This window comes from Vanessa tameamea, chromosome 20 (assembly GCF_037043105.1).
Source record: "Vanessa tameamea isolate UH-Manoa-2023 chromosome 20, ilVanTame1 primary haplotype, whole genome shotgun sequence".
In the NCBI taxonomy this organism is placed as follows: Eukaryota; Metazoa; Arthropoda; class Insecta; order Lepidoptera; family Nymphalidae; genus Vanessa; species Vanessa tameamea.
This window is the reverse complement of record NC_087328.1, coordinates 9,968,167-9,996,092: the sequence shown is the minus strand read 5'-3', so window position 1 is coordinate 9,996,092 and position 27,926 is coordinate 9,968,167. Positions and strand designations below refer to the sequence as shown.

The 27,926-nt window shown below is 34.0% G+C and overlaps 1 protein-coding gene across 5 annotated transcripts in view; it reads right to left on the bottom strand.

Moving 5' to 3' along the window:
- Positions 1-561: 561 nt before the first annotated feature.
- Positions 562-27,926, bottom strand: part of Smash (smallish) — a 146,432-nt gene continuing 119,067 nt past the window's right edge. For 3 of the 5 annotated variants that reach the window (XM_026627423.2, XM_064218042.1, XM_064218041.1), the window contains 12 exons: positions 12,008-12,140; positions 10,174-11,826; positions 8,329-8,649; positions 7,749-8,084; positions 7,264-7,428; positions 6,128-6,193; positions 5,355-5,815; positions 4,660-4,780; positions 3,255-3,374; positions 2,942-3,021; positions 2,397-2,551; positions 562-2,056 (listed from right to left, as the gene is read on the bottom strand). In XM_026627423.2, the coding sequence (XP_026483208.2) occupies positions 1,869-2,056; positions 2,397-2,551; positions 2,942-3,021; positions 3,255-3,374; positions 4,660-4,780; positions 5,355-5,815; positions 6,128-6,193; positions 7,264-7,428; positions 7,749-8,084; positions 8,329-8,649; positions 10,174-11,826; positions 12,008-12,140 (3,799 nt within the window). In that variant the 3' untranslated portion in view covers positions 562-1,868. The remainder of the gene's footprint in view (positions 2,057-2,396; positions 2,552-2,941; positions 3,022-3,254; positions 3,375-4,659; positions 4,781-5,354; positions 5,816-6,127; positions 6,194-7,263; positions 7,429-7,748; positions 8,085-8,328; positions 8,650-10,173; positions 11,827-12,007; positions 12,141-27,926) is intronic. The other 2 variants (XM_064218043.1, XM_026627424.2) reach the window with 2 other exon arrangements.

Sequence of the window (27,926 nt, the reverse complement as noted above, 5' to 3'; positions counted from 1 at the left end):
TAGGCCTGACGTTCATTTCAAATATGTTTTATTTATTATATATATCATTTTAATTATGTTAAGCGTTAGTTTATTAAAATATATTACAAATTCAGTGACTTGGCACACCTTCATGGCCTTTAAGCCGTTTCTATGAAAGGTAAGCTTACTCTTTATTGTAAAACACAATTCTTGAGGTATGTATATAAAAAAAAAACTTTCCTCACTCTTTCAAGTTTGATGTAATTCTTCACGAACTGGTGTGTGGTAGAATTTCAACCACAAATAAACAATAAGCAAGTGCAACGCTTCTATTCTACGAAGAAGGATAAATATAAACAAACCTTAGATTCACATATTCCATGTGATCTGCTAATTACTCAGATATATTTAGCAATACTAACATACATATTTATTTTTAATATCACACTTTCCAGTAAACTAATCGTATCTACTTTAATTTTACTTCCAAAGTACCACTTACTTGTGATTGTAATAGATAAGATATTGAATCAGGATTTTCACTACCTGTTTGAATATTTGTGAATATTAAAACTAACGATATTCAAATTAAATAAATAATAAAGTTCGTAATATTTTATTGATATACAGTTGTAGCTCACATACACAATGTACAGGGTGATCGACAATGAACATCGAAATTTAACATAATTATAACGTAAGGAAAATAATAATTAATCACATTTATATTTATGTTAAAAAACGTAAGAATTTCACAAACAAATAATGTTAGAGTAACATACGAATGAAAATCATTAATATACAATAATAAAAACAATAATCATTTTTGGATTAAATGTTCTCTTAACGCTAATGTACTAACTATTAAAGCTAAATTAACACACGCTAACATAAATTAAAAATTATTTACAAAATTATACAAAATTCTATGTATTTAGAATACGTTCCTTTTCATTAGTTACAATTGTTATATTCTTTAACATTAAAGATAAAACGAATCAAAGGGATTAAGTATTAAGAAGTCACTGCATGGCACAATATAAGTGAAATTCAAAATAATATTCTAAGAAAGAAATCTACAAAAAAAGGTTGTCAATTCGATACTTTAAATAGACCGTAAACTTGTAGAGATATTCTATGAGGGCTCGAAACAAAACTATCGTGAAATATCAGAAAGTTACAAACAGACGCATAGTAATTACGTATAAACGTTATTTTACAGAATAGCTCCGCTGATATTAATCAAAGTTATATAAAAAATTGTTTTGTTTCTCATAACGATTCAGACGAGTGATATTGGTGATCTAAAGTTCAAAGGGATAAACCCACGTGATAATTTCAGTTACAGTTAAAATATAAAGGTTATGATTTCAAATAGGCGTGCAAATATAATATTCAAATACGGAACAAGGTATAGGAGTTGGGAGGATTTATTGAAAATCTCAAGGACAGTGTCGTAGTCGACGGCTGAAAAGAGTTCCTCGAGGACGCAAAATTTAGTATTTTCGATCAAGAGAAAATATTTTGCGTGCACAAAAAGTACTCTTTCCAACCTGACCAAAATATAGTACCGAATGAGTCTACGACACGGCCTCGGGGTGGGGGGGGGCAAACGAAAGCGTGCAATAATGGGCTCAGAGCGCGCTGAGGCCAGAGACGAGTCTCGTGCGCACGCGGGACGTCACACGCGTGCGGAGGGGATCCGGTGCGGTATCGGGTAAGGATAAAAGTTGGGAGGAAACTTCGACGTAACTTGTTCAGATATAATATTTAGAATATATAATATATTTATCAGTTTCCTTCTGTTTCACAGTCGACACAAGGATAAACACGATTAGGCCCGGAAGTTGATCTCTCACTCGCAACATGGACATAGGTCGGAAGGAAGCAGCGAGAGCGACCGGCGGCTACACGCAGGAGTACTTGGAGCCGTCGTCGGAGGAGTAGCAGTGGTGGCAGTGCAGGCGGCGCGCCCGCACGCGCACGTCGGCGCCCGCGCGGCCGTCGCCCAGCGCGGCGCCGCACACCGCGCACGAGAAGCACCACACGTGGTAGCACAGCGACAGCGACTCGATGATCATCGCCGCGCCGCGCCCTGCAACCGCCTGCGCGTTACGCCTCCGGGCCTGTCTCGCCGTGGTATCGGGGTGCTCCACTTTGAATGACCCCGTGGGCCTCCGAGTTACCGAGGTCGGTGGAGCATTGGTGTTTTAAAGAGTGCATTATTTTTCTGCTAATGTCTGTGACGATGGTGCCCGCTCTACATCAGATCGGTCATTTGTCCGTCCACCTACATATATCGTAAAAAAATGTATCCCGGTTTGGACATAACGTCTGTCTACCGATTTGTGCATTATAATATCTCCTGCATCATACTGCACGGTAGTTTAATTGGGTATTTTTTTGAAGTCCTTATGAGTGTAACCTCTGCTTACCGAGTTCCTCTCCACAGTGTGAGCATTTCCGCCGGCCACTGACGCTCAGCATTTTGTCCTCTCTGGGTTCAGCGGTGCGCGGCATGTCGGCCCTGGGTATCGGCTCTGGTCGCACGCGTCTCTCTTGGGGCACGAGATGTTGACCGATGATCGGGCTGGAATTTAATGGAATTATTAATTTAATAACATATATAAATACGAATGGATTTGTAAAATAGTAAACGCTTTGTGGGACTTTCACAGCCTATAAGTTTCACCATTGGCATTTTCTTGCACTCACCCCATTTCGTATTTAGAAATCTTTTTAGCCTGTTTGACTTCGAATCTCCATTCAATACAACACAAGGCTTACAGCTAAGGCTACGTTCATCCGATATTACATACTTGGGCCATTGACTTAATAATTATTGTTCGACGTGTGACCTAGCCCAGTTTCACTGAAATTTGTTCAGCGAGTTCCAAGCGCAGACGCGCAGAGCTTACAAAATTCTATCTACCAAAATCTTTTTATCCAATTCTAAGGATTACATCAGTTATAAACTCACTTGGCGTGCGAGAGGTGCGCGGGGGGCGGGCGCGCGGCTCGCGGGGCGCGCTGCTCCTGAAGCCGCCTTTGTTCCGCCTCCTGACGAGCAGCATTATATAAGTTAATCATAATTGTTTTCATTTGATTCTCATTGATTTAGGGTTAATAATCGTAAGGCCTAGCTTACTGCCCGGGAGCAGCTGAGATAGTAGTGATCTAGCCATTAGATAAACGTGCACTGAATTCGCAAAACAAATGAGTAACTGTCAACTTGAAAAAAACTCACCATGAGTTAGAATAAAATAACAAAAAATATTTTTTGCTGACAGTACCTGTATCAGCCAATGTTGGTTGTAGTTGAAGTTGGCTGGTTTCTGCCTCGGCTTCTGGTTGCGAGTTTGCATCCAGTCTGTATTTGAAATCAATTTGGGTGTAGGAGCCGCGCTGAGAGCCTGAAAATAGAGATACAATAATATTATTAACCTGTTCCAGTTTGGTCAATTCTTCTATTTTTACAGATAAAACGATGTTACAAAAACAAACAAACTAGCGAGCAGTCCCGACTGCGTACGGGTAAAAATAAGAATTGAAAATTTTAATGTTCCAAAGAACAAAGACAAAATTCCCCCTTAAAATTATTATGACTACAAACCTCTTTAGCGAACGCTTACTTTATAAAATAAAACTATATTCCAAATTTCCGCTTTATACGCCGAGTAGTTATAAATAAATAAATAAATATTTGATAACATCACATACATTACTCTGGTCCCAATGTAAGTAACTAAAGCTTGTGTTATGGAAAATCAGAAGTAACGACGGTACCATAAACACCCAGACCCAAGACAGCATAGAAAACTAAAGAACTTTTTTCTACATCGACTCGGCCGGGAATCGAACCGGGGACCTCGGAGTGAAAACCATGAAAACCGGTGTACACACTACTCGACCACGGCGGTCGTCAAGTTAAGGGAGTATATCGATAGTCAGACACGACAAATGATATTGTGCATATAGATTAACATCAAAAGCGACTAAACATTTCTATACTAAACAATCTAATTGTTATAATTGTAATATTATTAATTTTTCCTACCATGTGATCATTTTTTACATTTTTGTCAAATTAGAACCACTTAAACGGGATGTATATATTAATCGTACATGTCGTGTTTGCTTTAATATAGTTGTACATTTAGAAAGTAATTAGTATGTAAATTAATAAATTGTATCATCAAAATTTAACAACTGCTAGCAAACCTAATAATTAGATTAAAATTAAACATGTTTTTATTCAGATAACATCCGTATGAGTTCTGTAGTTTATCTAGTGTAAATATCATCACTGTGCAAATATCGTGAGACTTGCATGACTTGTGGGAATTAAAGAGCATCATATCTGAGCATGCCTGTAGAGCAGTTTAAGCTTCAAATCATTTTATCTATTACTGAAGATGATATAAATTCATATCTGAGAAACTCTTCTGTTACACTATATACTAATTAATATTATGATTGGAAAGTAAGTTCGTTTGTTTGTTATGTTTATATGTTAACTACTCAATCGATCATCATTACATTTTCATACACGTTTCAAGGGATACAGAAAATAGTATACTCCCCCCCCCCTCCATTAGCAAACGGGTGAAGCCGCGCGGAGGAACTAGTTCAAAACAAACTAGAACAAGATATATCTTACAAATAGTAAAATTTATATCTGATTTGTAGGTATGTCACCTGTAACGTATGCCTGGTCATGGGATGGTACTGTCCATTACCGTTGACAGCCTTCTGACGCATCTGAACAGCATTCCGGTCAACATTGACGTACTCCACCGCGGATGGTAATCGACTACTCCTGAAACATGGTGTTAGTTTTTTTATTTTCTATAACATAATTTATATCAAAGCTTTTTTTCAAACTGTACAAAACTAAAAATATGTAACCTGTTGGCACGTATCTCTTATTGCTACTGTTGATCGAGTTAATAATATACAAAGAGAAAGTTCAATTTACTCTCTCTTCTCCTACAAAAAACAGCAAACAGTAACAGCCTGCAAATTTCCCACTTCTGGGCTAATGCCTCATCTCCCTTTGAGGAGAAGGTTTGGAGCATATTCCACCCCGCTGCTCCCATACGGTTTATTGGATACACACGTGTAACAATTTTATTGAAATTAGACACATGCAGGTTTTCTCACAATGTTTTCCTTCACCGCTGAGCACGAGATGAATTATAAACACAAACTAAGCACATGAAAATTCAGTGGTGCTTGAGCCCGCAATCAGTGGTAAAGATTCTCGGAAGATTCGGAAGACAGCGTTCTAACCATCGGGCCATCTCAGGTCTCTTCTCCTGATCTATAGCAATGTTGAAACAGTAAAAAAAGTATTTGAAGTTTTATCATCAACCATGTCAGTTGTAACTCACCTCATCGTAATTTCCCTTTCAATAGAATCGCGACTTCTTGGTTTTGGGGGAAGAATTGGTTGCGGAGGTCTCATCACATTAGGCACTGGTCTCCGAACCTCAGCGAACTTTGTCTTATCATTGAACAACAATTTCCGACTTTCTTCCACACCGAAGTGGCTCTGAATATGTTCCTCGGACACGAATGGTTTTCTCTTCATCTCTTCGTCGATAACTTTTCTCTCAACGACTGGTGGCACGTAATTCTCGCTGACTAAAAGATTTGGCATCGAGTGTCTGTAGTTCTGATTTTTAGTCTTATTCACTCTGTGAATGATCGGCTTCTCCGGAACTCCCGCCGTTGAAATGTCTTGAACGGACTTTTGTATTATTCTGTTCTGGTCTCTTAGAAGATTCTCGCGTTGTCTTTTAAGCTCTTCTTGTTCTAATTGGAGTAGTTCTCGTTCGAAACGCAGTACCTCCTATTGGATTTGATTTGATTTAAATCATTTTCTTTAGTTAGTTATTTAATTAGTGTGAGTTTAGTGCAAAGATTAAGCTCGCGTGCATTTTATTTTTTATTTAATAATGAAAATTTGATTATTAGTTACTAACAATTTTCGGTTTATAGATAAATAGTGATCGATATGACTTACCTTTATGTATGAATGTTTTTAAATTTTTACAATATGAGTAGCGTTAAAATAGTTTGAGTTAGCGTTGTCTACTGTAGTAGGTATAAACCGAAAATTGTTTATTAAAAATTATTGTTTAGTGTAAAATATGTCAGTCACCTTCGTATGAGCATCGTCAAAGAGCCCGTCAGGCCAATCCTCGTTAGTGCGAGACATTTGAGCCGCCTGGAAATTTACAGCCCCGCGGCCATCTTATGTTATTTACACACGACAAAATGGTTCATGATTTTTGTGTGAAACTATTACATCATTTATTAAATTCAAATGGTATACAAATATAATAGTTTCGATTTAACATAATGTTTGATATAATGTATGACAGTTATAGGAAAAGATAAAAACAATTTTTAAAAATAGCAACACTCATATTAAATGTAAAGAAGAAAAAAAAAAAAACAATATATACGCAAAACGTGCATCGTGCTAAACAAGCCGCTAACTACAAAGAGGTTCGATCAGCGTTTAAATGAAAGGCAGAATATATATTGTAATAAATAATATTTATTTTAGCATAAAATACATAAAGATTCAAACTAAACAAATCTAATATATCAATCTTATATAAAACCATCGCGGAAATTTCTTTGATAATGTATGTGCGTAAAGTACAATACAAGCATTATGAAGCTGTGGTTATAGTCGCTTTACTTGATGTAATTTATATTATACCTGAACCGAGAAAGGTGATATTCGCAAAACAGGGTTCAAAGTATCATGAATTTTGCCCCTGTCTTCCGAATGTACAATTTAGTTGATGAACCATAGTTATAGTTATAGTTATCCCTTAACCGTTTTTACAACCAAAACCGTTTTAAGAGGTTACTTTTTTTTTGTAATTTTAACATTTATATAACAAAATCAAATAAAGATTATACAACTTACAGGTGATCAATTAAACTTACGTAGAAACAATCTAATTATCTTATCAAAAATAAAGTATATTTTTATAAATAATTATGAATCAAAATCAATGATTTCGTGGGTCGATTATATTTACGATTTTACACCCATAATAACAAAACAAAAAGAAGAACTAAATATAATCTTTGATATTTACACAAAAATGCTGGACTAACAAAAATTTCTCTTCAATTATACGACGAAAGAAATTAAAGTAGCACGAGGCATTTTATATAATATTAAAGCCATTCCAACTACCTCTAGAAGAGTTCTACTCAAAACTACAAGATCGTGTGAAGGTTTACGGAGCAATCGTCTCAATTTTCGGACCTTACCTGTTGCTGTTGTAATTTTTTGTCCAAATGATCTATTTTGTTCTCATTAGTTTCACCGTTCTCAGTCAAGCCTGTCAGTTTCGTTGTTAGAGCTTTAGAGAACACTTCAGAATTTCTTTTGGTGGCTTCTTCTTCGTCTGACGTTACCGTTATTTGAGTGTAAGGCTAAAAAATAACAAAGTATAGTTATTAACTTCAATTTTATTTATATAATTGTATCATACAAGTCGTAAAAAGTCGCAAATAAAGTATCGTAAAAATCCGATACTAAATATAAATTGTCATCAAAGAACACGCATAAAAATATACAGACGCATTGAGAATGAAACGAGGTATCCCTAAAAATGTAGCCTAGAGGATAACCGCTCCATTTCAACTGGGTGGATATTTTTAGCCGACTAAAAGTAGTCTTATTTTTTAGTCGACCAGGTGTCGTCAATGCAATTTTAAAACAAAATAATTAGAATCGGTAAAGCAGTATATACCTCGCTATTTTGTCTACTGTGAGGGTTAGATGTTTCTGGGGAAGATTGTCCTTTGTACCAGGCTTCAGCTGACGGACCTCTATCTATATCCACTCCTGAATCTCGACTGTCTCTTAGCTTGGCGTCCATGTCATGGGATAACGTCTTTTTGTAGAGAAGTTTCTCGATCTTCGTCTCCTCTTGTAGAAACGAGGTGATGTCAGGTCGCGGAGCTAGTTTCAGATCAACGTCTAAGTAGCTATCGTCTACTTGTCCCTCAATTCCTAGGAAACTAGTGCGTTTGTTTCGGATCTCTTTCTTGATACGACGTGCTGAGCTTGTATGTTTGAAATTGCCCTAAAATAATAGTTATTGCGTTATTGTTTTTTACCTCAAAAATAAATTTACAAATCCAAGGCTCCAATAATTGTAAATTTATTTAATATATTATCCATAAAGCTCCTGCTACTTATTGATAGCATTATAATAACTCTCTTTTGATTCTTAAATGTTTCCTAAAATTCAGTTGTGTTTTTCGAAACATAAAATATCTAAACGCAGATTATAAACCTGGAAGAAAGGTAGTAAATAACACACTTACATTTCCAAGCAGTTCATCTTCAGGACTATCATCCATTGGTGGCGGAGGAGGCTTTTCTTTTGGTGGTTCTAAAGCATTTGTGGGCAGATCTAGTGGGAACGCTCCAACATCAACAATACTATTTTGATTAAATATATCAATATTTTCATACAACGGTGTCACAGACACTTTCTTCTCGATATCAAAATCAAGTAAATTATCAACTTTATCAACATTTCCCTCTGCGTAGTCTCCGTTATACTTGTTATCATTATCCATTGTAACGTTGACACTTTCCTCCGAATCCAATTCTTGGAACGCTAGTTCTAAAGCGTCAATGACCTGAAGTTTTGCAAAATAATTATATTAAAACGAATTCTTTAAAATGATAACATCACTTGCTTCGAAATTAACAAAAGAAGCTTTAAATTAAAATTGACAAAATCATAAAACTGAAACCTTGTAAACGAATAATAATTAAATAATAATTAACTAGAACGAGGCATATAAGATAAAATAAGAACATGCGTATTATACAAATGACACAGATTAGCAAAATATGCGGCGAAAATGCGTGTTAGATACGAAGCGCAGCACTACACACGGTATGTCTTACCTTGCATTAACCCATCACCATAAGCCGAAGAAAGATCCTAACGAAAAACCTTCAATACAATAGAAACTTGATTAAATCGAGCAATAGAAATATGCCTACTTAGAACACTATCTATCGCTTTACTGAGCTATAATCATAAGAGGCCAGTTTGCTTTAGATAGGAGCTCTTCAGATAACAGCATTGTTTTTAGTTTTTATCATACCTCATATTTCATTAACAAACACACTGTATTTTTCCTACTTACTCAAAACTACCTTCCTTATCATAGTTATGATCGCTCGTAATGAATGGCGCGTTGATGAGGATACATGAATATAAAATACATAAATAAAACCCATATATAACAGTTTAACATATATTTCGATAATGAATTTACAGATATCACGTACAGAAAAAAAATATTCTAAGATGCTATGAGTAAAATGGGGTCTACATCGGAACTTAATGATCTAGAAAAAAAAAGATATAATGATACGGGCACTACGTTTTACAAACCCTGTATAAATCTAGGCACTACGAATGATCACTGATGTCCGTCGTTGAAACGGACAGTCTGGTGCACTAGAAATGTAATTCTTATTTAGCACACGGATTTTTAGACACAATGTAACTACGATTTATTGATTAATGAGTTCAGTACTGTTACGTGACCTATTGCATTAGTTTAGGGATTTATGAGGACCTTTTTTGATGAACAGAAGACCGTCACATCGACTTGGAAATAAAGAGATCATAAAATTTCTAGAAAATTATACCCATGACTGGTATTCTCATCAATCTTGCATACTTAATGCAATACATGAAAATGCGTATGGGTGAAGAAATTTTGATATAATATACCTTTATTAGGCCTTTAATTGCTTGCGTTATTACCTTTATTCTTACTAGAAGTGGTTACAGTTTTAACAGTTGTTACTTTATTATTTATAAAAAGTATTGTTTTTCGTCTGTTTGGTTCTAGACACCGTTTGGTTCGTTTTTGCCAAAATGGATTAGAATCTTGCGAGTTACTTACCGCTACTTCATCTTCGGGACTGGAAATCGGGTTTTCAAGTGGTATATGAATGTGAGATGAATCACAATTGATTTGAGCCTCAGAGGCCACGTTACATGAATTGTCAGACGATGTTAAGTTATCTACGTAATTATGAAGCGAATTATCGCCAGATGCTCTTATGTTAGTTTTAAGCGGTTTAATGGAATTCTTTGGTGAAATGTTAGTAGTAGTTGTAATATTAGAGACAGTTACCATTGGCATGCTTTTGTTGTTAGTGGAGTCATTGGAATATATTTTATTAGTATTAGAACTGTTCCCAGCACCAGTGCTTAGATTGTTGCAAATTTCATTCAAGTTCAAATGAATAGTCATCTTCCCCTCAAATACAACCGTGTCGCCTTCCGATGTAGTTGACAGGGGTTCATTGAGACTTACACTGGAATCTTGGTTATCCAAACTCTTCAATGTGTCTTCATCTTCTTTGTCCATCTGAATTTCTGTCACTTCATCGGTGACACTAAAGTCTTCTGGCTGAGAAACTGCTTGAACGTAGTTACTAGCACTATCACTGTCAGCCTTACTCTCTTGTTCATCCATTTCTTGGATGCTAATATCTTCTATTGTTCTTTGATTAGCTTTAAAGTTTATTTCCATGGGTTCTTCAATCTTGGTAGGCATTAGAGTCATGGCACCATCTTCGTTTGAAGAGTCATATTCAGATACTTCAGCCATAGGTTCTCCAATAGGAGAAGCTACTTGAGTCAAATCAGCAATATCGTCAGCTGGTGCACACGAGTCTCTAGCGGTATGGATACCACTATCTTCGGTTTCTATGTCACTCTGAACAGTGTTATTTTGCATTTCAGCGCAATCAAAATCTTCAAGACTCTGAACTCTCTCGAATGAATTAGGAGAAGATTGACCATTTATGTCTAAGCTATCGAGGGAGCGACAGAAACTTTGCATTTGATTTTCAATTCCCGATAAGCTCATTTTGAGCGAACTGTCAGACAAATTTTCTTTAAGGTCATTGTTATCACGATCTTCTTTTATTTTATTGTTAATTGCTTCTTCGATTGCTATTTTTGGTATTTCCTTATTTTTTGCTGCATCAAGACATGACAAACGTTCTTTAAGGCTCATAGAGACTTCTTTCACTTCAGTTTTTGTCACTTTGATTTCCTCTTCTGACGTTTGTGATTTAAGACTCGATAAACGTTCTTTAAGCGACCGGGTATTGCTGAGGTCACCATTAGACATTCTTTTTGTTTTGTCTAGATCTACGGGCGTAGATTTTACTTTTTCAAGTGAAGACAACCTATCCTTTAGTGGTTTTACTTCGACAGGTAACTTGCTTAAATCACTTGTTGACTTCTGAATTTGCATTTCTTCATTAAACTTTTCTAAGCTCGATAGCCTTTCTTTTATCGACTTCTTATTTGCCATGTCAGGTAATTTTGGTTTTGTTATTTGTGGTTCTTGAGAATTTTCTCGTTCAAACTGTTCTCTTCGTTGATGTATGTTCACTTTAGGTAAGTCCTTCTTGTTGTTATTCTTAAGATCGTTTGCTCTCTCTTGCTGAAAAGAAGACATTTTTTCTTCAATTTTGTTGCTTATTGACGTTCTGATTCTGTTGATGTCACCGTTTGATTTATCTGGTGATTTTTCTTTAAAATTATTATTAACAGCTGTTTTGGCAATGTTGCTATTTGCTTGTGAAATTATTCTCGACTTATATCCCTCTATAGCGCCTTCGTACGTGTACTCCTCGGGCTCGGGAGAACTGATGGTCGTTGTCGTACAAGTGTCGTATTCGTTGGCACTGGAGCCCAGTTTGCGATTGTTATCACAATTGGATATATTTTCCATATCTGAATGATTTTTTTCAAGATCCATACCATCACTCTGTAAGCAAGCAATATTTTTTGTTAAATTATTTTCCAAAATGTGTAAAATGCAAAACTATAAATGTGACAACTTTTTAAGAATCTTACAACATTCAATATTGATAAGGACATCGAAGGTAATAAATATTAGACAGGACTTCTAATCAAATGTTTTTTATTAAATCTATATAGTTACTCACGGCTAAGCTGTGCGTATCGCAGTCCTCGCTGAGGCTACTCTTGGTGCTAGAAGTGCCGATTCCCAAGTCGCTCAGGTCATTGCCATCATCTTCTGTATATAATGCTAGTGGATTTCTCCTTCTCCGGCCAGCTCTGTAACCAAAACATATACAATCATATAGTAGACATATTTGTGTTTTATTTTACAAATATTTCAGGCATTGTATGATTTTTTTATAACAGTTTAGTATTAACAGATGAAAGTAATTGTTAAAATTGTGTAAACTAAGTGCTCCACCATATGTCGTCTAAATCTTTCCTCAATAAATTGATTATCAAACGCAAAAGATTCAAATTGAACTACGAAGCCCTGTTATTAGGGCGTATCAAACAAACACTTCAGCTCTATAATATCAGCACAGACATAATTAAATTAAACTATTCCTCACCATCGTTTATTACACCTTTCATGGCATTGTAAGGGTCCGCTAACGAGTACAAAACATTAAATTCCCAAGATTTCAGTCATTATGCTGTATTGTTCCTTTAATTATATTGTTAAAGGCCACATCACGTCGGCTTTTGAACAAAGAAATGTACGTAACGATTTCCTAGTCTATCAGAGCGAGATTTCCTTTAAGGGCTCGGCCGGCCTCGGTGCAATGCATTATTGATAGATTGCAAGCTGTGATTGTTTCTGAAATCTTTACGTTTACACAACGCTATCGTTTTCTTATGTCCTAAGTTCTCATGTCTCCTAGAAATGAGAAATGTGAACGTACCGAGAAATAAATAGAAATATTTTTTACATTTGAAAGGCTCTATCTTTAACAGATACAAAGTAAATACATTATTGTAACGCTACTTAATCTTTTTTCTTTTTTTTAAGAGCAATGTACTAGGACCTCTACCTGATGGTGAGTGCTCATGCTCAAGGGGAATGGATTACATGGACATCGGCATATTAGCCACTCCCCAACGTCACTGTGACGGCTACCTTAGGAATTTGTGTGCGGATTTATAAATTACGCCTCGAAGCAAAACTAATCGATTCTCGAATGTAATAACCGCAAAAATTTACTAATAAATGAGGGTTTTTTTTGTAATGCCTAACTGTAACATATAAAACTACTAAATGAATATACATAAAATTGACATCACATCACAAAGATACAGTGCGTTTCGGAGGTTTTAGAATTTAATATTGTTATATAAATAACTGCGCTTCGTACTATTTACGTGACAAGCCAGAATGTCATGTTTCCGTTAGTGAAATATCAGACTATTGACATTAGTTAATAGCCTGTTTCTCAAATAGTTCTGGCGCGTTCGTTTTCAATTAAAAATAACTGATTGTGTCACGATCACGTCATTTACCTAAAAGTGTTGCACCTATGTTTGTCTGTTAGTCACGTGTGACGTCATAAACGATGTAATTATAGGCGAGGAATATTGTTCATAGATAACTGTGCGTAATCAGCGGTTAATTCAACCAACGGATGTTTTTAGCAAGTTATGGTGGATTTTTATCAGCTGATAGTATCGATCAGAACACTATCACATCACATATAAAAATACTCAAGTCGAAGTCAATTTAAAAGTACTTTTCAATATCCATTTGAATAAAAAAATTTTAATTTTGAATATTTTAAGCGATATATTTTTTATTATTTTATATATAAATTACAATTTTGCCGTCCAAACGACCGAACTTACTGTTTATGTATTTAGAAATATATTATCTATAAATATTTTCGCTTTCGATATTCGTTCCTAATACTTGCAACTGAATAAATTAATATAAGGGAGAGGCTACACTTGTGAAAGTACTATTGAAAAATTTATCGAAAATTTAATCAAGGATATAATAATAAATGTATGTATATAGTTTGGTAAAATTTAATTACGCTTACTTTAAATAGACTATTATCAATTAACAAAACAAGAATTCTAATCGTCACTTATTTTATAAGGGACTAGGTCATTGACATCACAATAATAATAATAGTCACTTTGATACTGACTATAACATAAACTAGTATTGTTACAGACAAAGTATTGTAACCGCAAGTGTGGTCACGGCATTACAGATTTATATAACAGATTTAAAAAACCAGCTGGACTTGTATTTTCAAGGCGAATGTCAATCTGTCCAGCGGACACTTTCCGGTGATAAATCTATATTAAATCATTGTCAACTGCTAATTTATGATTTTTAATATTAATTTACTGCCTCGAAAGAAAGTTATTTTAATGAACAACATGTAATAGACGCTGATTTAATTGTAATTAATTAATTTTATATTTTGTTTTGCTATCCGTATCTCCTACAAACTTTTTTTTAATATTACATGTTATATAGCATGTATATTTAAATATTTATTTCGAATAATGAACACTATCCGTGTATATCTTGTGTAAAAAATACAGCGCTATTGCTAGTAAATATGTATGTATGTAAAGTAACCTCCTAGACCTCCTCTCCTTTAGAAAAGGAGGAGCTCAATTTACCACTACCCTACGCTTCTCTAATGTGACGCGGTGGACACCAATTTTTACCCAACTCATATTGCCCTATAGGAAACGAATGAGAATATCAACAGTAATTACCATGTCAAAGCTTACATTCTTAGACAACAATATATTAAGAATATACAAAAATGTTCACACGAGGTATAAAGTCAACACTTGTTCACAAATGCCCGGGTCAGATTCTGACATCGCCGTGTCATGTGACTCGAGGTCATTACGTCGACATCGCACGTTCACATACATCATCCACTTCAATTCGACGAAGTATTTAATATATGAAACTAATTTTCGTTTTCGTTTCCAATCTACTCATGTGACTATTTCTGGACCAGTTGACGCTTATAGACGTCAAAATTTACTTAGCTATCGGGTCTAGCGTACTGTACCTTAGTGTCAAATAAATAAAATTTATCAGACTACCGAGACATTGAGCGCCGAGCGTTTCGATGTAATTGTTAGAATTATTACGAATGTAATTATGGTAGTGATTGTGTTCGACAATAGCCTGCTTTTTGTACACGTATCATTGTTTAGAAGCGCATAGTTTCTTAACCATGGAATTATCATTAAAATTAAAACGAAACTTAGAAATAAATATTCTTTAATGACGCTTTAATATATTAACACATGTATAACCAATAGTTTATATTTAAAAAAAACTGATCTATGTGTAAAGTTTTCAGTGAAAAACAAACGAAGGGTTAATGAAAACAAACAAATTATTCATGGCGGTGTTTTTTATGTCGGTATTATTATTAGTTATATTTTGGTGATTAAGTACCTCGTTGGTTTAGTGGCTTTATATGAGGATCAAACCCCAGGTCGGGTCGATAAAAAGTTATTGAATTTTTCTCTCGAAAAATTCTCAGTAACAGCCTCAGAAAGCACGTAAAGGTGTTGGTCCTGCGCCTTATCTCCTACCGGGATTTGCCGTCCCATCGGATTTTGAGGGAGGGAATAGAGTGCATCTGAGTTTGCACACACACTTGTGCACTATAAAGTCCTGCGTAGTTGCCTGATCTCCCCTGAGACTGTCCGCTGTGACAGATATCGGCCAAACGACATCAATAGTTAAATGGGGTTTATTATATATTGTTTTAAATACAGCCATCGTTACACATATAGCAGCCACTAAGAACTAAACGATTCGTCAAGTATTATCCTCGACATCGAACCGAGTGATAGGCATTTCGTTGCGTCATATTGCTTTGTCACGTTAAACCATAGTTATAATAATCATTTATTTTTCCTTGCTTAAAAATTACCTATTTTTTTTAAATTGTATATGTTGCTTTATTTTAATTTGTTTTTCTAATCGTTTTTTAACAAATTATAGATGTATTGCGGCGCGCTGTGTGTAATGTTAAAATTTACAACAAGATAATTTTATCAACAGCGACTTAAAGTAAAATAGTAACATTTAATTTAACTATAAGAGTATTCCGTTATGAACATTTTTCTGTAGCCATCGTGGTTAACTACAGCACAAGCGAGATGACATGGACTGATGCCTCGACGTGTTTTTCGAGATAATTTGTAAGTGCTAACTTCCAAATTGGAAACTTACTGTTTTTTTTTTAACATCACACTGGTACGAACCCAGGACCCTCGCATACAGCCTTATGGGCTAACCGCTATACAAACGAGGCCGTCACAGCCTATTACGAGTGTAAAGAAAAGTGAAAATTTTAAACACGCATCTTGGCGTTTGCGTTTTAACTTTCGCCGCCATACTTTTGGACATTTGAATAGAAAGCTTTGGCGTAACACACACAACAGCACTTATGACGGACGCGATAATTCGTCGTGTATAATGGCGCGGACATATTTATTACGTTTTTCATTTATTACCGTGTAAGTAATTTGTGTTATGCGTATATGACATTTGTAACAAGGTCGTATTCGGATTAGTCTATGGTCTACCTTTATGTCTCTGTTTAATTAATTTATCTTGAACTATTTGTTACTCTAATAAAAAAATCTATTCAACCAAATATTTTCATACATTATACAAGTTCTATTGGGAGACGTTTTCCTTAAGCGATTAGATGAGCACTCCTCATCATTTACTAGGTGATCGAGTGATTTGTGCTTACCAAGGCAGATAATACATACAATGGAATAAAATACATCAAATGTTTGTTTATACTGGTAACCCCATATCTTGAACAAAATCTACATCGTTTATCTCCTAGGTCATCTTAGCAGTAAGTCTGACATTACCCACAATGATCTCTAAACGATGTTATATAACCATAACGACCTGTACGAACGGTTTGGCAGACCATACGATCATTGCGCATGCGCACATCTTGAATACAAATACCGTCGCGTCTCGTTTTGTTCTCATGACACTGTAATTATAGTTGTATAAGAGGGAGAATTGTCTCATCGGTACGTTTTGTGTATAAATGTGGGTTAATTTGTACGTAAGGCTGATATATAGACGTTATGTTATGTGGTGATCATTCGTTTCGGTCTATAATTTATATGAATACATGTTGATTTGTAGTTCCGTTTGAAATTAATATACTTCGAAATCGTTTGACCGATTATTATGGAAGATGGCACAGAGGATGCAGAGGTTAGTTTTTTTTTTACTAATATGCCTATTTACCCCTCTTTTTAAGCTTATCAATTGTGTTAGCGAGTGGAGACGACATTAGTCCAAGGCATCGGGATCGATCCTGCGACTTTTTACATCGCTAGGCGGCCCGTAAACCGTTGCGCTATTGTAATAACTTTTATACAATTAAAGCGAAATTTATGACAGTTATTTTGCAATTTTTTTATTTTATGTTCAAAATTCTACAAAACAAAATGACAATCAAAAAATATATATGATTACATTTTTCATGATGTAGACACGACATCCGCTTAATATTAAGCGTCGAGTCCATGACAACAGCAGAGACCAAGCAAATATTTTTTTTTGTTTAGTATGTGTTATTTAATCGATTGAAATATATACATATATTGCAATTATACCAAGACAACCTCGGATTTTGCTAGTAAATACAATAAGTATGTGAACTGGTGCGTACATATGTTCTTAAAGAAATACCTTAAACTGAAGTAGTTGTAAATTACAAGCAAGTAATATATATATATATACTGGAGGAAAATTGCAAAAAACCTAGCCTGGGAATTTAGACGACGTGCTCGCAATTTTAACTGGAATCGAACCTGGATCACGCGCGTGGCTCGTGTATCACGAATCAATTGGTGCCGAGGGTTGAGGCAATTGCTCCTGAACAATCCTAATCGTAGTATTACTTTGATAAAACTAACTCCTTTCTCGGGTTTTACTCGCGTTGCTATATATTTATTTCCGTACTTTATAACATATGTACAACTTGTAGATTATTGTTAATAAACTTAAAAAGAAAAATTCTTATTTTTTTAGTTGACTAGGAAAGATGAAATTCTCGGTTTTTCTCTAATCTAATATTGATAGTTTGAAAGATCTATGCGTACAGACATCGGGAAGAATTTGTTTCATATTCATATATATATTTACGTAGACATATCAAGATTAATATTAATTTAATTATCAGTTAAATAGCTTTAAGTTATACCAACAAGGCACTGTTTGTTTCGCCAATGAAGGAGACACGAATATTTTTATTGATTGATTTTATTGATTTTTAATGTTACAATTATGATAATAAGGATGATTGTCGAATATCCGACGATCGCGTCACTGGGTGACCCTACCTTGAACTATGTGAAGCCTTCGATTTTAATAATGTCATTCGAAAGCGTTATCTAATTCTTTATTGATATTTGTCGTTTAGAAATCGCATCTCATCGTATCAATCTTTCTTCCATTGGAGAGCTTTTAATCAATAATGGTGATTTTGAGTGTTTTATTGAAATTAGATGTTAAAGGTGTTTTTCATTCAGTCACGAATTCATTCATTCAAAATACAGCACGATATTGGATGTATTCAATTTCATAGTTGTAGAAAGCGATTAAGTTATCGGGAAATCTATTTTTTTTTATGATAGTTTCCTCGAACGGAGTGAGTTATGCTACAGTAAAAAACATCATTCCGCGTCAACAGGTTTTAATGAAATATTTTCTTGGAAAGTACTTTTGAAGTATTTTTTATTAAATCTTTTACATTCATTTACATACTTTGGGTGGAAAATCTAACTATGCTTTGAAAAACAAATGACGAAAAAAAAACAAAAACGATGTAAGAACTGCTGTAACTGTAATTACGCTGACTGAATTAATCGTTATTTTGTTTTTTATGATATAGGTAGGCGGTTGGGCAATTTTGCCACCTGATGGTAAGTGGTCCAGGTAAACATTGGCGTTGTAAGAAATATTAACCCATGATATTATTCCATACATCACCAATGCGCCACCTACTTTGGGAACTAAGATGTTATGTCCCTTGTGTACTGGACCACAACAATACTGAGTACTGCTGTTTGCCCTTGGAATATCTGATGAGTAGGTGGTACCTACCCAGACAGGCTTGCACAAAGCCTTTCCACCAATTATCGAACACAATATATTAATATTGTACGTAAATCACTAAATCCTAAATAATATTGTACAAAAGTGAGTTTTTTTTATGTTAACCACTCAAACAATTATCATAAACCCGCATTTATGTTGAAACATAAACATAGGGAACCAAACAGCCGCCCCTACCACGCGGACTAACACTTAGTATTACTTAATAATAATCAAAATAATAAATCATAATAATAAGTTACAATCGTATGAGTATCAAATAAAATTACATTTATAAATATAAATATATATTATAAATATTTAAGTATGTATTGAGAGTTTGTTAGTTTGTAATTTGTATGCAACGTAATTGAACGATAAATTACTAGAACTGAGATGTGTCCTATTGAGGAATTGAGAGCGTATTACGAATCGTACAAGCGTACAATGTGCTCCACGTGACGGACAGCCTCACGACGCTCACGTAAACGCGTTAATTCGTGGATTTTTGCACGAACAGCGCCGCGTGCACATTCTTTTGTAAACATCGGCGCGAGTTACAAGCAGACCTCGGATATGTGAAGTAATTCAATTGGATAGCGATTAATGAAAATAATAAAAACCGAAACATGCATATGAATAACATACAGGTGTTATATATGTGTATTAAACGCATGGACAGACACACGCCACTACAAATTATTTTTAAATATTGCCTCAATTACGATTAACATAATTGAAACAGCCTGTATAAATATAATAAATGTAAATAATGATGATTATAGAAATGATTTGTATATTTTACCATTTTAGGTAGAATATAATTGTCTGTCAAGACCATTACACATAATCCGATTCAAATTTATTTACCGAAATTTTACTTAAATTCTTACTTGTACAAACAGAAGTGATAACTATATTAATAAGAATTTAATAAATCATTAAATTCTGCGTCTCGTGACTTACCCCACAGTCCCACACAACACTGACACGACCATTGTTGTACCGACAGCGTTTAATGTTGTAATTTGTCCGCACTGAGAATTTTTACCTCATAATGTATTGTTTGCTTTTTTGTTCCACTCCCTGGGAACTTGAATGAACACGATATGTGTATACAATAGAGATATAGTACTTTTTTATCAATTTCAATGACGACGTTAGATGGTAGGGTCCATTGTGGTCACGCCTGTGCAGGTACCACTAACGAGTATTTTTAATAACAACAAATAAATGTTAACCAGCATGTTGGTTACCACAAAAAGAACTTGACGACAAAATTAGGTATAGATATATTAGTAAATAAAGATTTATCTACATTATAAAGCTGAAGAGTTTATTTCTTTGCATGCATAAATATTAGAAACAATAAGTTCCATTTTTAGAAATATTTTCGAAAGCCTGTTTATTAAAGGAGGCTATACACAAGCTGCGATCAAAAGGACTGGAGCAGTTACAACAAACGTCAATCGATGTGAACGAAATAGTCATGTTCAATAAAAAAAGCGAACCAAACCACAAGGTAATAACCATAGAGTATTACTAGTTGAATATCATATATTGAATTAAATGGTTTGGTAGACATTTGATAATGAATGTCCGATTTATAATGTAAGTGAAGTTAAAGTTCAAGATGAAGCCGACGATAATACAGTTAAAACCGTTTATGGCGACATCGTTTAGAACAACATATCGGTTATATTGACCAAAATCAAAAGTCCCGGCTGAATGCTATATAACTGTCTTATCAAAAATATTGCTTTGTACGACATTGCTTACTACGAAATACCGCATTAAACGACCACATTTGGCTAATGTTTTTGGAGAATTATATCTGTAGAACAACCAGCTGAAGAAGAAAATGACGAACTGATGAACGAATTACAGTGGCAACTTTGAATGATGGTCTCAATACTGTTAGTGTATTACGCAAGATTGTTCTTTTTAATAAACAGTTTCACATGCAGGGAAATTATAACGATACGCTGATTAAACTCCAAAGTGAATTACAAAATGTATATACAAGACAGAAGTGTTCCAAACTTAAATTACAGATTTTATGCATACAGGAAAATGACATTGTTCGGTCTTAATACGTATACGTTTTGATTGAAATAAACGAAATATAATTTAATTTCATTAATTTATATATTTTGCCTATTAATACCTATGACCTAATATTAAATAATACCACTTCATAAAAAAATAAGCATCACCGGTTGTTACGACTATCGGTTTTTACGACTAAATATGAGTAGTCCCTTCAATGTCGTTATAACAGACTTTGACTGTAGTTAAAATGATATATTTCCTGTCATTTCCTCTCGCAAAGCGTACGGCTACAGATCCGGATCAAAAACTAGTAAAATCAATTTAACCAATGACGGAAACAATGTTTTTGCCAACGCAACAATAGAAGCAAGATTTATGATAAACAACCCACCGAACCAGATTTCTCGTTACGATAAACTGAATTCAACCGTGACACGGCTAGCTCCTGTGCTCATAAATATAGAGTCGATAATAGACATTATAAATCATAGCTATAAATAGCTACCTAACTGCCCGTTTGTCTTGTGGCTAGTTCAAATCGCTATAGGTCCCAAGGTCCTGGATTCAATATCTGGGTCAGGGTTTTTTTGACACAATCCTAAGAAAGCACACAAAGCATATCCTGATCCTCATTTCTCGTACATCCGACTATGAAAGTAAAGTAAACATAGAGTGTAGTTGGCTAGCCTGGTGTACATCGGCATCAGATAGCAATAGCAAAATTGTTCTGACCTAACCCGAAGCCATGAAATCTAAAGAAATGTAATTTGTACGATTTAATACATTCTCAATAATAATTACAACTCCACTAGTATGCTTATTCTAAAACTTGTAAATAGAAACTTCGATAAGGCAATTGACAAATGTAGATTATTTATCAGTAAAATTATTTATAAAAAAAAAAAACAAAATACCTGTCACAGGAAACAGATTTCGATCATTTATGTAAGATGTGTGAAATATTCAATATGAAAATATTTTTAATATTCGTATTATATATACGAGCATTCTTTAAATTTTAAAGGTGTATTGCAAGTTACAATGTTGGGTCCGTTTTTCTTTTGAAGTCATGCATATGACTATACGTATAAATATAGTTTCTTTTGATGATGTTTTTTTGGACGGTAATTTTATAATTAGTTTATTTACAATTATAATATATTTAATAAATAATCAAAGACTGATTTCGATAAATACGTATATTATATTGTTGATGATATTTTATTATTTTTGATGGCAAAAAACATATATCGTATGCATAGTGTCGTGGCGTTTTCTAATTTGTGAACGAGATGTCGAATGTGACTCTTTTAAAAGAACTGTTAGCTTTCAAACCACTACCATATACACAGCTATACAGGAAGCTATGGGAAGAAGCCCGGCTTTTTGTTCTCATGCGCCATGTAGGGTACCTTCTGAATATTCAATGAAATTGAAACTTTATTTCTTTGGCTTTAAGAGCTGTTTGTTGATATCATTGCATTACTTCTTATATAGAAGTACTTGTGAATTCCGATTTTTAACATTAAATTGTTTAGTTTATGTCCTTATAAAAGTTTTTTTTTTGTGTTTTGAACATTTTATTGCTGGGAAAGCTCACGTATAATTTCATCTGCAGTTTAGCGTACATGTACTAGAGTTTACTTAAGCCAACGCAAATCCTTACGATTGAAGACGTGAAATTAGGACCACGTGACTTTAATTTGTAGCTACGGCTATGATCCTCATGATTGCATTTAAATATTTACAGTAATATGTTGACATAAACATTATATATAATGCATTTTTATAAGTTTCTATTGAGCCTCAAAATCTTAACTATAAATGAACGGACATAGATTTAAAAAAGTAGGAATGTCAAATTTTATCTTACAGAACAGTAATGAACAAAGCTATCACTAAAACTAAAACCGAAACATCAGTTAATCAAAATTAAATTTTCTAATATTAACTTTAATCGTTAAAATATAAAATAAATTCTACGATAAACAGATGACTCACCGCAATTAAATGTACTTACAACATACATTTAAAATAACCTATTTGTCCTATATGGCTCGAATTCACTTTACTTGATATTTTAAAATCGATATATTTACCGACTTTACGAGAAAGAAAATTAGTTTGTTTTTGCCAATATGAGGAAACACAAAGATTAAGGGCAAGCCAGTAAAGTTACTAACATAATGATTATTAATTAAAAAGACTATTAAACACAAATAAACTGACCTAAATCCAACTTTCACAGTAGATTTAAATTAATTACTGTACAACTGATTACTAACAAAAAGCATTTCTTATACATAGATACGGATATGGCAGACTTTCATTGGAAAGATGTAGATTCTTTATAATACAGGTATGAAGACGAGCAAATAGTCCACCTGATGAGCGCGCGTAGAAAATGGAACTTTTAGAAATATTTAAACAAACCTAACACAGGCCTTGGGAACGAAGATGCTATGTCCCTTGTACTTGTTTTGCTGTTTGGCGGGAGACAAATTGTTGACTATAGATAAGCAAGTATACGGCTTATATTGAATAAAGATTTAGACTTTGACCTCACAATATTTTATTACAGCGATTACCACGACATTAATTTAAAAAAAGGATTTAAGCTTGCGATCGTAAATAGTGACAACGTCACGTCACGTCGTCTATATACAAGACTTCGGCCATCAGAAATATTAACAAACTTAAATATATTGTTATAGTTACTTTAACATAACTATACAATGTAATGAATCTCTGTGCCATATTATATACAGCAAGCATATAAATCAAGATATAAAAAGATAAACGACTTAAACAAACACAATAAACGACAATCACTCGCTTGCTTCACTCCTGACAGACATTTAAGTGCATTTAACTGTAGTTATGTATTTTGATCTCTTTATTTAGCGATTTAATTATACACTCGGGATTGAGGCAGCCATACTGCCATATTACATAAACTAGTATGTAACCGGGTCGTGTCAGACAGGTTGACACGCGATACTTGTTAAGTAGCTATGTTGTAATTAAATAGTACCTAGGTCACAGTTGCTAGATTCTAGGTTAAGAAGTCTAAAACAGTATATTAATATTCATTTGGTTGAATATAAAAGTTGCGTTCTGTTTCATGGAACATTTCGTAATTATATTAAAATTGAAGTAGAGTTTTATAAGGTCTTTTGAAACGGACTTTAAAGGATTACACTTAATGTAGAGCGATCCGGAATGTAGATTCTAACGAGAACCAACAAGAAATTCTGTAGTTATTCTTTTACAGAATTTCAATTACAATGTTAGGTCAATTAAATACAATTACATTTTTGTATACATCCCGCCTGAAAATCCCGAAATAAACATCGATTTCCAGATTATAGTTCAATAGAATTTATACCGGAGTTTTTATGATATAGGACGGTCAAATGGGCCACATGATAGTGAGTACGTGGTCAGCATCGTCCATAGACATTGACTTTGTAACAAATATTAGGCGTTCCTCACATCGCCAATATACTAGCAACCATAGGAACTAAGTTGTTAAGTCCCCATTGCCTGTAGTTACACTGGCTCATTCGCCCTTCAAATCGGAACACAACAATACTATTCAGATAATTACTAAATATATTCGTCTTTGTCACTCAAACTGTGATCATGTGAAAGAAAGAGATAAAACATTACGCTAAATAGACATTCATGAATAAATTTGTTGATTTCACACATTCAAACCTAGGAACTCTTTTGATCCGTAATGACTATAATTCCAATAAACGTTGATAACTCACTTGGACACCGAGAAAATATACGTGCGTGATAAAAGGAATTAAATCCTTTTAAATGTAAATAGTGTTGTATTTATAGGTTATTACTTGTATCGATAATTTATAAAATAAGTCAATGTATCGACACGATAACGAGCTTTCTATCCTGCGGTGTTTCCTGTGGTTTTGATTCGTGAGAATAAATTGTTAATTATAAAGGGGAACTGTTATGTATTATTTATACTATTATGTAAAGTGTGTGTGTGTGTTACCGCCAATTCAGACGTTTTAGATTTATTGTGATAAAACTTTCATTTTATCCACGTTTAAGGTTAACACATAGCTAATAGATTATTTACTTCAATTACCAGAGATTCAAAGTCACGTGCATGTAAAATAACTAATTTTAGTTAAGATTTAATTTTCTTTTATAACATACAAACACATCAATTGAAAATTTTACAAAAATAAACTTGTGTATTGAAACTATTATACTTCACTACGATCTTCTGGAAGATTATTTGAAGTCGATGCCTCGTACTGCCTTTATCGCATAAATCAAATTCTCACACAGGCAACGCTATGAACGGAAAAATGAATGTAACTTTTTTATACAGTCGACGTACTTGCATTCGTAGTTTGTAAGAAAAAACTAACTCACCCCAGAATACGACCGTAAAATGTCAAACGGTCATATGCGACATTGATTTTAATAAATAAAATACTTAAAGGATACTTATCAAAATAGCGCACAAAATCGGTTTTCAACATTTCGCGACTGACAATGAGGTATGTACTAAGTCAACTTTAAACCAATGCGCGTACCTTAGTTTTTGTATGAATTGTATTAGGTATTGAATTTAATAAATATAAATATAAACTTAAGTTCGAATGGTGACGTGTCTAGTATCATGATTATGAGATAAATCTGCGCCATATCGACCAATAGATCGTAATTCGCAGGCTTCTGGAACGCACGTTGAATTCATTTCGATGCTGTGCAAGTGTAAAACGGATTTCCTTTTTAATATATAACTAGCGACTTGCCCTGGCTTCCCCTACCCTATAGCACTCAGGAATAATGTAGCTTTTTAACGGTTCATATTTTTTAGAATTGGATCAAGTTCCAGCTATTACCCCTACATATAAAAAAACGAATTTTTAATCTTTATAATATTAGTATAGATATAATACCATTGTAGTGTTTGTGGTGAAATTTATTCGTAACGTATTATACGGCAGGACAAAATAATCAATCACAATGTATAAAGGTCCTGCGAATGAAAGTATGATTGCGTAGATGAAAATATTGTGTAGGTGTGGTTATTACTATTGTTATATTTGTTATGCGACGTAGTAAATAAAAAAAAAATACATTTTATTGCAATTCTAGTGGTAATGCTTAAAGCTTAAATGAAAATAAGCATCAAATTTCACTGAAGATACACAAATAGTACAAAAAAAATGTCATAAATCTCTGTAAGTATATCGCTTGGATACTGTTCAAACGAATATGGTTTATTATTAGGATTACCTTTCATGGGCAACCATCTCAGGCCCTGGTTACGGACCATGTAATACTTTATGGTGGATCAGTAAGAAACATGTACGGGAATGTCTGTTTTATGATATTATTAACATTTTTGTATTTAATTCATTTCCTTGTTGGTAAATGTTGCGGACATACGTTTTAATGTATCCTTTATTATTAGTATTAGAAACGTTTCATGTGTGACGAGAATTTGATTGTCGACGATAGACAATTCTTTATTTGTAGAATAGGGCATGAATTAATAAAACAAATTATGATTAGTCCCCGTTGAAAATCTAAACGCTCTACCTACTGTGTCATAGTATTACGGGCATTTCCTAAATACAAATTATAATGAATTTTGGATAATTTAAGTTTTGCCTATTTTATTTAAGTGACAATACACCAATGAACTGTAAGAATATATTTGAAACTAGATCGTGCAATGTGATCGATATCCGATATTGACTATAATAGTATAACATTTCAATTATCAATTATCAATAAAACAATTATTAAATTTGCGTATCAACATTGTAATTCAGTTATCAACATAGAAATTGTTTCTCGCACATAACTTCACTGTAAAATCTATTTGACTGTTAATAAAATTGATATCATTTTAAAACGATTTTGTAAATTGTGTATATAAATCATTTCAGACTATTGATAAGGAATTTATTGATCTTAGCTAATCCATGACCTGGCTCGAATAAACAGTTGAGTAAACAGTAGTTGTAGCGGTCACTTGATCAAATCAAATCAAATCAAAAATCTTTATTCAATATAGAAGTGTTTACACTTGCTTATTGATTGTCAAAAATCTACCACCGGTTCGGAATTTAGCACCTCGGACCTGAGAAGAACCGGCGAAAGAAACTCAGCGGGATATTTTTTTTTTTTCCATTTTGCATGTACAATAATAATTACATTTTAGTTATTTGAAACAGCCTGGAGGCGATCATTTCATTCCCAAGGTGTGCAGTCAACTAAAAAGTCATTAGTGTTGTAATATCCTTTAGCACACAAACGCTCTTTAACGATTCTTTTGAATTTTATAATTGAATAATTTTGAACGTTTTCTGGGATCCTGTTGTAAAAACGTATACATTGCCCCAAAAAAGAGTTACTAACCCTGTGTAATCGGGTACTTGGAGTAACAAGTTTATTCTTGTTCCTAGTGTTAATAGAATGTACGTCACAATTTCTGGGAAAATCGTTTATGTTTTTGCGTACATACATAACATTATCAAAAACAAATTGAGAAGCGACAGTCATTATTTTAATTTCTTTAAATTTATCTCTTAACGAATCTTTTGGGCCCAGGTTATAAATTGCACGAATAGCCCTCTTTTGTTGATTGTTTGGTAAATAACTTAAGCGACTTAATAATGTCATTTATTACGTTTTGCTTTTATAATATAAAACGAGACTCACAATAGTATGTGCGTAAAGTGTGACGTCATAGCTTGGTAATAAGTAACGTTAACATTACATCCTCTGAGATAAGGGTTTGGAACCGACGGCCAACATTAACACCGCGCTTATTGGCCAAATCAAATGGTGCGCGTATTCCGTACTTCCTGTTTAAACACTTCCGT